This window comes from Lepisosteus platostomus, chromosome 9 (genome assembly GCF_059453375.1).
Source record: "Lepisosteus platostomus isolate fLepPlt1 chromosome 9, fLepPlt1.hap1, whole genome shotgun sequence".
Classification (NCBI taxonomy): domain Eukaryota; kingdom Metazoa; phylum Chordata; class Actinopteri; order Semionotiformes; family Lepisosteidae; genus Lepisosteus; species Lepisosteus platostomus.
This window is the reverse complement of record NC_142619.1, coordinates 29,341,192-29,353,831: the sequence shown is the minus strand read 5'-3', so window position 1 is coordinate 29,353,831 and position 12,640 is coordinate 29,341,192. Positions and strand designations below refer to the sequence as shown.

The window sequence follows — 12,640 nt, the reverse complement described above, 5'->3', positions numbered from 1 at the left end:
TCTTTAATAATAAATTTGAAACAATGTAATCATGACTAAATTACATTACTTATGTGTGAGACTGCTGGCCTGCCATACAGATTTAAGCAAATATCACCCAAAGTCACTTTATCAATAGTAATAAACAGAGATTAGAGATGTTATAGTGACCACTACAGTGTTGCCTACACCGGCAATGCCCAGTCATTCATTTCATTTAGGATTACTACCATTATACTGTGAAACTGGAAAACACAGCAAATCATTTATTTGAGGAGGTGATTGTAGTATAATCGGAATACAAACCATAATAGCTCAGTTCATGTATTTATACATTTTATGAGGTGAAACTGTAAACAAGATTTGTTTTTCTATTAACACACAAACACAGTACACAAGTAAACTGTTTTATTGATGTACTTTCCTCTTTTAATTTGTGTACTGTCCTTATGAATATGACCTCGCCTTTTGTACAAAGCATGCTCCTTATGTTAGATAGTCCAATTAAGAAGGCATACCTTGTCTTTGTACACACACAGACACACACTCTGAAATGATTTCACTGTTGTAGTCATCTACCACAGCTTTATTGAGTATAGAACTCTAATAAGCCTGTAAAGTGGGGCAGATGGGAGCATTTAATCTTATACCATCAGGCTGTCTACAGAAAGAGGCTTTACGGTTAGATGGTAGATACTGTAGTTAAACTGAGAGATGAAAATGTCCCTCCGTAACGGGAATTTCCCGAGAGAGGTGCTAGCAGTTCGGTTCCTCACCCTGTGTGCCGAAGACAGTGTCGATGCCCGAGCCATCCCAGGACTCCACAGCACTGTCAACACTGGGGATGGTGGTGGAGTACATATCTGACAGCTTTCCTGTCTTCTGAGCCGCCTGAGACTCGTCCTCCACGTCGCTGAGCTCACTGAGCCGCCCAGAGGCTGAGGGCTTCTTAGGGCTCGTTGCTGTAAATAAAAATCAGTTTTCTTTTTTAGGGCTGCCACCAACTTTTTTTATTATCTTCCCCCCCACATCACATATATTTGAACTGGGAGACAAATGAAATGCAATAGGATTTCAAAATCCATGAATGCTGTCAAATTCATATAAATGTATTCATCAGAAAAATGGTCAGAACTTAGCCAGAACTTCGCCTCAGAAAGTGTTACTGTGAAGAACATTCAAATGTTGATTTAAGAGTCCCTTTCTGGGGTTGTTCCCAGTGGAATCACTGACAGCTATGGGACTACAGTGAAATTGATCCAGATGAGCTTGATGGGCTTAAACGCCTCCTTTCCTCTGTGGGGTTTCTGAAGTTCTAATACACACATGCTGGAAAACAAGATTTAAGACCCCCTTACCAGTTGTGGAAATATGATACGTGCATGACCGTAAAAACAAAAAAGACATCATGCTCAACCATGGCAAATCCGTACAATTTCCAAATTTTCTCTCCCAGTCTTTCAGTGCTGAATTACAATACTTTACTACTAGATCTGACCTGTGGAAGTGGAGGTTGACTCACCTTCACCTTGCTTCTTGATTTTCAAGGTGACAGACTCTCCTGCCATCTGTAAAAGATGAATGGCTTCGCTTAACGGTTTCCCCTTCAGACTGTTGCTGTTTATGGCTAGAATTCGATCTCCAATGTGTATTGCCCCAGTCCTGTATAAGAAATGTTAAAGGTTACAAACCTTGCAAACATCTAACCACAAATATATGTGCTATGACGATGCTGTTTTTTAAAAGAAATATAAATAACGGAAAACTATGCTGAAATATTTGTTCTCCAGACGAAAGGGACAAAAAAAATCTACTTTATCTACTAAAAGCAGAGAGAAAGCAAGTTCTTTCTAATGTACTGTAGCTGATGGTAATAAAACAGATGTGTAATGAAAATGACTCAGCCTTATGAGTCCCAACAATTCCTACACCCACTGGGGAAAGAACGAGATGCCCTGCCATGCTCCTCCAGCATGCCCACCTGCATGGCCATTTGTTATTTGATATGCTGCAAATTCAACAGGCTGTGACAAGACAGGTGGAACCAGTTGGAGCTGTGGCATGTCTTTCACTGATGTCACTGCAATTGACTGAGACAATTATTGGCTTGACTGGTCTAAATCACCACTTTCTCCAGTACCTTAGGTAAAGTCGGGGCTTAGTTAAGACAAAGTCAGATGAATGGGGCTCCATGACAAAGAGTGGGTAATGCAGCACTGTTCATTTTAGGTCTGGATTTGGTGATCAAGGTCAGCATTAAGAAGAGGAAGTAGTGATGGCTAGGTGACACACAGCTGGGATTGCATCCAACCTTCGCTGTCATTTTCAGATATTAGACAATCGGCAAAAGACCAGGAGGACCACTTTTATTCCTTTAGCTCGGGGTCACCTGAAAAATCCCAAGCCTTACTTTTCTCCCTGAAATGTCTGAATGTCACATATTAGGCATAAATACAAAGTGGGACTTAGGCATCGTTACTATAAGAACAAGTTATATTTAACTTGACACACCTGAAGAAGGCCCCAAGGCCGAGATGTTGTGTTTTTTTTCTTCTCTTTTTAGCATGGAATAAACCTATTACTTGTTCCTTTGCAGCCTACACATGCTGACGCAGCTACCCACCTGAATTACTACAAGTTATATTTAATACAAGCTGAAATTCTGAGCTGTTAACTCAGTATTTAATAAAGCTACAGTACAATCCTCGATCACTGTTTTGCCTAATCTTGACAGCACATTAATCGAAAAAGAAATGTGACAGCGCATTCATCAAAAAAGAAATGTGATATCATGTTTTTAAGGTTGCATTTGATCTAAGTAGTGGGATAGAAGTGTTTTATTGCTTTATCTACATGTACATTGGAATTCCAATTCACGCTAATCTCTCAGGACATACACAGTACAACAGACACCACCACACAATGTCGACAGTAAAAGAAACATTCATGTAAGTTTATAAGGTTAAAGTAAAACGACTAAGTTTAAGTTTAATACAGCGTAATAACTAGATGCATGGAATGTGGAAGATCATGGCAAAAATGAAAAATGTTATAAACATTATTACTTTTTAGAATTAATTGAATAGGAAACACACCAGCAATGTTTGTATTATACCAAACACTGAGCCAGAATGACAGTGAATCACTAAGAATTGCGTTGAAGACATAGAAACATGTATAAGACCAAACTTTGTTAGGCCTATTGTAAAACATTTTTTATAACTTATTTCCACTAATGGTTGGCGCAGTAGTTAGCATTGCTCCCTCACAGAGCTGGAACCAGGAGTTCGATTCCAGAACTGGGGTGCTGTCTGGTTTATATGTCTGCATGTTCACATGGGTTTCCTCTAGGTCCTCCCATTTCCTCCCACAGTCCAAAACATTCTGGTAGGTTAATTCATTTCTGGGAAAATTGGCCCTAGCTGTGAAAGTGTGCATGTCTGTGTCTGTCTGCCCTGCGATGGACTGGAATCCTGTCCAGAGTGAACCCTGCCTTGTGCCCCTGCTGGCTGGGATAGGCTCAGGCTCCCCCACGACCCTGAATTGGAAGAAGAGGTTAGAAAATGGATGGCTGCTCCATAACTATTTTTTTACAACTGCATTTGTTGTCCTTAATTCTAGTACAAACCCATCTGCACATGGATTTCTGATTTCAGGTCTCTTCTTGGGAAACACCTTTGTGCTAGTACAGCAGAAGGTGTGAATAGCACCGGTACCTCTCTGCCAGGCCTCCTTTCGTTAGGCTGGAGATGATGATGGGGTCAAATGGCTCCTCAGTGCCAGAGATTGTGATTCCCAGAGGCCCCCCATAGCGCTTCAGCTCCACAGTGTAGATGATTGCTCCAGAGCTCTCTTGCTCATCTAGAACACAGGCCAACAAGAAGCAGGAATCACTTACAAGACCAGCCAGGCAATAAGACATGTGCTGTCAGAGGGTAAACGCATTACTGAAATCAAAGTGTTGCTCTGGGACACTTCTGTCTTGCATCTTACTGCAGACGTAAAGGATTGGTTTGTCAGTGTTTGTACCACATTCAATTATACATGGATAAAACACTATTCTTTATGATCAACCTAGTCTTTGAAAAGTTTTGAACAAGCACAAGAGTTTTTTGACAATTACATAAATCTTGACATAGTGCAAGGATCTAGATAACATACCACTGGAAATAAAAGGCTCAGATATTCTTTTAACAATTTATAACATTCCACTCTAACTCTTTAACCAGTGTGGTTTAAAACCCTCTCTATATGTTCAGGAAACCAATCAAAAATATAAAGTAGTTGCAAGCAAGAAGAAGCAATTTGATACAATCATGTTGTTTGGTTTTTAGTAGTTAATCGATCCAAGACTCAATTTCTGCTCAATGTGCTGAATGTCTCTGGCACTCTATTGACTTTTGTACCACTTCACTTACATAAAACCCAAATAGATTTTATCTTCTTCCTTCAAGCCTTTATTCTGACTCCCTGTTTAAAAGATCGAGCAGTGGTTTCATAGGTTTTATAGGTGCGAACCTCAAAAGTCACAAGAAGGCTCACGTACTGTAGCACATTCTCCATTTTTGGTTTCAAATGTCACTTTTTATACACACTATGGTGTCAAACTACTCCTATTAGAATTGAGGCTATAAACTGCTCTACAAAGTAGTATTTGAAACATGCTTGGTATGTTAAGTGTTGGGTAAGAGATTGTTTATGGTGCTGCAGTCATTAAGTTGCTTCAGTTATCTATGAAAAAGAACCTCTGTTCATTTGAATATTGTTTATTCTTTTGGCAAAAAATGTCATCTGTGATTGAGTACAGTAAGTCATGATAATATGCTTCAGCTGCAGTATAAATGCCTGTATTACATGCATGAATTACATTCCATTAATCTTAGAAGCAGAGAATTTTTAATAAGAGTGCTTGGTGACAGAATTGTTTTTTTTACCAGATTAAGTATAATGAAGCAGTTCAGAATTTGTAGAGATGCTAAGACATCGATGTCTGGAAGGCTCATTTGTAATATATCTTTTTCTTAGAGCATTTTTACATAGTATTTACTGTACTAAGGTAATTTTTGGTAGCAAGACCAGACAATATGATTCTCTTAACGTGTATTTTTTCACCATTTACACTCAGATAATATGTGGAGGAGAGTCTCAGAGATACATTGTAATGTTAATATTTAATGTTCAAAATGTAATCTCTTAATATATTCGCTTTCTTTAACATTCTGTGTCATCTTCTTTTCTTAAGTACAATAAACCCTTGGTTTAATGAACAAAAAAAAGTAAAAGGGGTGTCTGTAATTTCTGAATTATAATTTTGCAGCACAAAAACAAGATATTACAAAAATATATGCATATACAGGAGAAGAAGGTTCCACAGAAAAAGGTTGTGTTTCTTTTCTTCTCTTTTTAGCATGATATAAACCTTTACTTGTTCCTTTGCAGCCTGTGCATACTGAAGCAGATACTGTACCTACTTGAACTATACATACACTGTACACAGTATACTGTATGTATATGCTTTCTGTATGTGTAAATACATAACTGCACTGTGTATTAATATATTGCTGCACTGTACTCTTTATATACTACATTGTATTACAGGACAGTCTACCATTTCTTTACCAGACTTACAGGGGGAGAGGGGAGTCCGGTACTGCCAGCTGTCCATTAAATTACCAATGAGATACTTCAAGCTCAAAAAACACACTTGTACATTGGAAAATAAAAATTAAATCAGACCAGGTAATCAACTGCTGGAAGCTCGTTCGTTATATCCTGGAGGACCCTGGGTCTCCATGATGTGCCGACAGCTATGGGTGTCAATCTGTGAACCATCAGCATTTAGCCCAGTAGTGCCGAGATCCTTTCCATGCAGATTTGACGTCCTGGTGTGGACGTCTCATGCTTGTGTGCTTGAGAATTTTCCAGGAGCGAAAGCCAGAAGAGACCAGACCCGTCGGCATTGTAACAGCTGGGATAATATGATGACTTCACCTTGGATTAATTTATTCAATGTGGAATAAATCTACTGTATCTATTCAGTGGGTGAACTCAAAGCTAGACTGATAAAGCATTGGTTTGATTTTTTATAATTGAACTTACATACAGTACATTATATTGTACATTTATGCCGCCATTTCAGCAGCAGCTTACAAAAGAAAGAAATACTGGGAACTCCAAACAGATTCACTGCAGAGCATTTTTAAATGCTTAAAACTGTTACTTGTAATGTTTCTGGCTACTTTGGAGTCATTTGGGTAACTTTTTCAACACAGGTCTCATTAAGGGGAGGTTTATAGAACATGTTCTAGAAGTGCCCGAGCTAGGGTTAGGGTTAGGTTTTCCTCAAAAGCTAGACGTTTTGTGATGTATTTGCTGTGGGTTAGGAATCATTTGAAATGCAGGAAAGGTGTTGTTTTGTTTTTTACTTGAGAACAAAATTTGGCCCAATTGTGCAGTTTTTGATCAGCCGTGCTCCTGTCAAATACGGTCAAAAATCTAATGTTTGAAAACCTTCTTTCTGCATGGTGAATGTTTTTTGCATTTAACTCAGGAATGAAACAGGAAACTTAGCAAAACTTCAGAGGTAATTGTAATCCTAAATTGTAAACTGCACAAATTATGTATATTAGGTTACATTTCAGCAGCAACTCAGAAAAAAAAAGAAATATAGAAAATTGCAAACAGATTCACTGCAGGTCATTTTAAAATGCTAAAAACTGTTACTTGTAATGTTTTGACTATTTTGGAATAATTTGGGTAACTTTTTCAACAGAGGTCTCATTAGGCAAGGTTTATGGAACATGTTCTAGAAGTGTCCGAGCTAGGGTTAGGGTTAGGTTTTCTTTAAAAGCTAGATGTTTTGTGATGTATTTCTGTGCTTTAGGATGCATTTGAAATGCAGGAAAGGTGTTGTTTTGGCGTTTCCATGAGAATGAAATTTGGCCCAAATTTTGCAGGTTTTGATCAGCCGTGCTCCTGTCAAAACTGGTCAAAAATCAAATGTTCGATTGTTTCATTCTGCATGCTAAAATATCTTGTTTTTTGCATTTAAACCAGGAAGGAAATATTAAATTTAGTTAAACTTCAGTGGTATTTGAAATCCTAACTGTAAATGGCACAAAACATGCATATTTTATGCAACATTTCAGCATCAGCTTACAAAAGAAATAAATACTGGAAATTCCAAACAGATTCACTGCAGATTATTTTACAATGATAAAAAAAAATACTTGTAATGTTTTGACTATTTTGGAGTCATTTGGGTAACTTTTTCAGCACTCAGCTTTTTAGGCAAGGTATATGGATCATGTTCTTAAAGTGCCTGAGCTAGGGTTAGGGTTAGGCTTTCCTTAAGAGCTACAAATTTTGTGATGCATTTGCTGTGCTTTCGGTTACATTGGAAATGCAGGAAAGGTGTTATTTTGTTGTTTACTTGAGAACAACATTTGGCCCAATTTTGCAGCTTTTCATAAGCCTGTCAAAAATCAGATGTTTGAAAACAGTATTTATACATGCTAAAATCTCTTGTTTTTTGCATTTAAACCAAGAATGAAATAGTACAACAGTACAGCACAAAATATGTACAGTATATACACTTGGACCAAATGCCTTTCTGGTTTTTATTCTGTGAAACATCTTAACTATTAAAGGCAATTCCTTATTTGCTTGAAGGGACTAATTTCCCAGATGTTACGCTGTTCATCCATTAAAAGACCTACAGATCCCACAAGACTGCAGCTCTGAAGGAGTTCAGCTCTGACTGGGGATGCTTTGTGAGATGGGCTAGTGAGGGAGGGTGGTGCCATTTGGAATCTCTAGGGCTCAGGTCTGGGGATGGAAGATGAGAGCTGAACAAGGACGATAACACAAAAGGTAACATAAGAACTGTATTGGTAATGCATAATGTATCTTGTTCAGATTGTTTTTGTTCTTTGAAAATGGAATTACTGCATGACCAAGCCCAGCTGTTTCTGATTTACAAAGTGAGGCAATTTTATGTTTTGTTTATCTTATTCATTGTAATTTGGGAACAAGAAAGTACCTAAGTAAACAAGGAATGCTAAATTGTCAGAAGTAAAGTAGAGAATGGTGCATTGTTGCATTCCACTGATCCAAGTATTCATGAAGAGTGTAGAACTGTCCTTCATTTAGTCTAGGTTAACACATCTCAAAAACTATGAAGCAGACTGCAGTTCATTGTATCACTGTCTCTACATTTAAGACCAGACACAGACTCTGCTGTGCCACAGTTGCCACAAGAAGCAGGCATTTTATGATTTTCTGATTTTTTTTATCATAAATGGAAAAACTGCTGGGGCATGAAAGAGTGACCTCCCTCTTCCTTTCATTTTTTTGAATACTACAATGCCATAGAAATCTAGTCTCCAGGTCCCCCTGTGTCATCAAATGTTACAAAGTAGGGATAAAATTCGAGAAAGAATTCTAATGAATGTAACCAAATACTTAAACTGTAAACCAATTTCACACAGGCAAAACTGAGTGGAAAAGCAAGCAACAAATAATGAATGAGTGCAATACTTTACAATTCCACCATTAAGGGTACCATCTCAGATCGATATTACAGTACATAGCAATTTAGTTTCATTTTATGAGCTAAACTGAGAATAAATGTATGAAGCATGGACAAAAGAGCAACTTGTTTATTCCAGTTTACTCGCAGGACTGTAATCTATAATTTCATATAATTTTCACTGAAACCCAAGAACACTTCTTTACCCAAAGAGTTGAGGGAGTATGTCGCAACCATCGCAGCCATGCTGTTAAAGCCAACATCCAGGTTTCTTTCAAGAAAAGGCTGGTTGAGCTCCTCGTTTCAATCAGTTACTATCTACCAAACGGGCAAGGCAGCCTCCTCTTATTTCTAACACTATTTCTATATTCTTATGACATGCAATCTGACTGACCATTCATTCCTTCTCCTGAGGTGTACTAATACCCAACAAACAATCAAGATACTACAGTTTTCCAGTTAACAACTTTAAAGTTATTAATAAAGTCAGCTTAAATTTACTAAAAAGATCAGAGGAAGCTGTGCTGTTCAGGGAACAGAGTCATGGCTCAGAAGCACTGAACAGGGCAGGAGGGAAGCGTTGTGCTACAGCACTACCTGAGTTGTCTTCATCTTTGCGAATCTTGAGCTTCACCAGGTCCTCACATTGCTGCAGGATCTGCACAGCATCCTCCATGGAGCAGTTGTCCAGACGGATGTTGTCAATGGCTAGCAGCTTGTCTCCTAGTTCCAGTGTCCCCGTCCTGCCAAAAGCAATTTCTTCAATATATATTCAATGTCTTTGAATGGCAATTCTTTATCTAGGTCATTTTAAAATTCTCCTTGTACTGCCCTCAGGATACCACTTCAGTGTCACACTGATTTTACAGGGGACTGACAGAATAATGGACTGTTCTTGTAAACTCAAAGAAATAACATGACCGTTCAAAAATGCAACAGAAAAGTAGTCTGATTAAGTGAAAAACTTGGTCTTTTTTTCCTTTTCCCCATAATATCTGATTTTTTAAGGTAAACCGGTCACTGTTGGAAAGAGAAGAAGAAAAACAAACAAACGTGACAACCAAGAGAAATGTAAGGAACTGTAAGGAGCTCGTACACAAATGTAGAAAAAAGAACAGAGTAAAACTAAACATGCTGTTAACTCACTCCAACGGACACTTGGCCAGGAGAGCAGGGACCAGATCCCATGCTCCTAACGTACACAATGCTGCAGCATTAAATCTGGCTATGACACCTGAGTTCAAAAACTTCAAATGAATTTGGTTTCCCAAGCTTTTATAGTAAAGATACAGAATTAGGTGAGATGTATTACCTGACAATTACTTCTTGCAAAATTATACCTTTGTCATGAATTTCATGCATGATTTATGAATTTGCAAAGATGAACACAGCAAAATGTTAAAATACATGTGCTTAGTAAATGCCTTTTATAACCCATTTAAAGTCCCACACACAGACAAATAAGTCACCGTACCGTACGCCAATTCTTATTATACTAAAATACAAATCAGAACCAAATTCTAACAATAATGACTTATGGTTCAAGAGATTACAGCCCAGAACAACAGGGGGCGTTTGTGTACCTGTGAGCAACGCTGCCCTTCTTAATGTCTGAGATGATAAGAGGATCTCCAGGCTTTCTGCTAGAAGGAGCTGCAAAGCACAGAGGGACAGAAATGCGTAAGAGATTTTACCATGAGAAAATAAAATGCTTGAGTGAACTAGTCTTCTTTGACTTCCTGTCTTGAATTAAGAAATGGAAGGTACCTTTTGATATGCACCATTAAGCACATATCAGCACTGGCAAGAGCAAAATATAAGAGATACAAAATGAAAAGAACACCAAAATTATTGTGTAGGAATACAGTTTACTATTTTCATTGAAAACTCCATTCTGATTTACATAAAATCCATATGATAAACAGAAATCAGAATATTAAGAATAATATGCATACATATACATTTAATCTATATCACTCCTTTTTTAATTTCCAGTTTTACAAAACAAATGAACTATCCACCCCTTTTATTTTTTTAAAATTTGGTACGGTGTTGTTCATGTCATCCAGGTGTCCTTTGATCAGATAACTGTGTGCTGAATGGATTTGCTGGATATCATTAACTTTCCGTTTGTTTTTATTTCAGTTGTGCACAGTTACAGTATAGTCCTAGCTCAAGACAGTACTGTAAACAGCAGCTTTCTGCTTTAATCTTAAATGGAAGATGTTTCTTAACATTGTGACAGCAGCAAGGCGTTCAAATTGAAATGTTTTGATTTATGACTCCATTTACATCCATCTGAGAAGCACAGTTCAAAGCAGTTTTAAAAAGGTAGTACTGACCAAGGAAGATGAGAAGAGAATTTATAGGACTCCCATCTATCATTCAAATCCTTAACTACAGCTCAGGAAGCCAGATCACACTTAATGTTGTATCCTTGGGAGTCAGGCAAAGAAAATTAGCCATGGTTTGATCTATCAGTTAATTAAATCTTATAACTACGGCTGGACTATATCATGAGGAAACTCTTATTAATGAGCATTAGTGATGGTCTGAAAGAGAAGGAAGTGGGAGCACAGATCTTCATTTTAAAAAGCGTGAATTAAAATCTACAGGACCAGGCAGAAAAAAATTCCGGTGTGTAATCACATGTGCTTCAGTACCTATACAAACCAAGAAACAAAAAAAAAATCAATGAAAAAATCAAAAGGAGCATCAATGAAATAAATACATTTTAGTGTATACATCAGCTCCAAAACTGATTTGCTAACCTTATGTCCATCTACTGATTGGAGCCACTATATCCAGAATATATATACAGAAAAAGTTTAATTAGTCGAATTGAATTAATATTGTTATTACACTACAGTTTGGATTAATATAATGGCCGAAACAAGTACTGTATCTGTGCACCTACTGTACATAAGGATGAAAGTCTTTTCTTTAAACCTCCTACTCATTATTCAAAGCAAAGAAGTGTATATAAAGAAAGAAAAATAGAAGCTGAAGCAAAAAGATAACTGATTTAAAATGACTCTTATTTTAATTCAGATAAGTAAGTTTCATCAGAAATTACACAAATTTGAGTTAGCGTGCATTTTTCCTGGGGGAGGTTCGGTAAAGACAGTGGAATACCAAGACATGATATGCGTCATGTTTCAATTTTTTTTTAATCTGCTGTTAGGATTTGTGCTACAAAATTCAGAGCTCTATTATTACTGACTCTGTTTGTCTAAAACAGAAGCCAGCTGTTCTGATTATTCCCTCTGCATTGAGTCTGCACTATTGTCAAGATGTGTGCGTGTTAGGCATGTGTTTTTTACCAAAGAAACAGAGCTACCATTGCAGATGAAATGTTAACATCTTTCAAACAGACGTTCTGGGAATATGTTTTGGCACTGGTGCTGTTGACATACTGGATTGTGAACGGATTCTATCCACAGGGCTGAGGCTTTTTAATGATCTGTTTGTTCCAAATTAACAGAACCTTCAAATGCAAACAATGTAATCACTCGAGTGTTGCTATTTCAGCAATATTATAGTGCTCAAGCCTTGGAGTACATCATCTTTTTTCAGATGCATTTTGGTAAAACACTATAAATCACCAACATGGTATAATCCCATAATGTACTTTTATAATTTTCAACTGAATTCTGCTCAGTATGGCCTAAATCAATTAATATTTCATTGTACTGTCCATCAATCCATCTTTTTTCTAACCATTTCTTTTCTTTATCCAATCTGAGGTCACAGAGAAGCTGGAGCCTATCCTGGCAAGCAATGGGCACAAGGCAGGGTACACCAGATTCTGATACAGACAGGACACCAATTCATTCAAGGGCGCACACAGTCACTAACATGTGCACACTTATACTAGTGTGTCTTTGGACAATGGGAAACTGGCACACTATAGGATTGACTTTGCCAATGCTTTTGAGGATTTTAAATGCTTGAATACACTTGTAGGCAGATAATTTCCAAGACTTAAAATGCAAGTTTTTTAAATCAGGTCTTACTAGTGCATTACACAATATTAATACATCCCTTCAATTAAATTCTACACTTATAACAATACATCCTCAATTCTGTTTGCCATTTGTGGTTTCTCCACGGTATCTAGAAGAAAATTGT

At 37.4% G+C, this 12,640-nt stretch overlaps 1 protein-coding gene across 12 annotated transcripts in view; it reads right to left on the bottom strand.

Annotated features, from left to right (window-relative positions):
- grip1 (glutamate receptor interacting protein 1) overlaps positions 1-12,640 on the bottom strand; it is a 309,859-nt gene that overhangs the window by 15,954 nt on the left and 281,265 nt on the right. For all 12 annotated transcript variants that reach the window (XM_088644623.1, XM_088644629.1, XM_088644625.1 and 9 more), the window contains 5 exons: positions 10,093-10,162; positions 9,107-9,252; positions 3,696-3,840; positions 1,502-1,641; positions 756-941 (listed from right to left, as the gene is read on the bottom strand). In XM_088644623.1, coding sequence (XP_088500749.1) covers positions 756-941; positions 1,502-1,641; positions 3,696-3,840; positions 9,107-9,252; positions 10,093-10,162 — 687 coding nt within the window. The remainder of the gene's footprint in view (positions 1-755; positions 942-1,501; positions 1,642-3,695; positions 3,841-9,106; positions 9,253-10,092; positions 10,163-12,640) is intronic.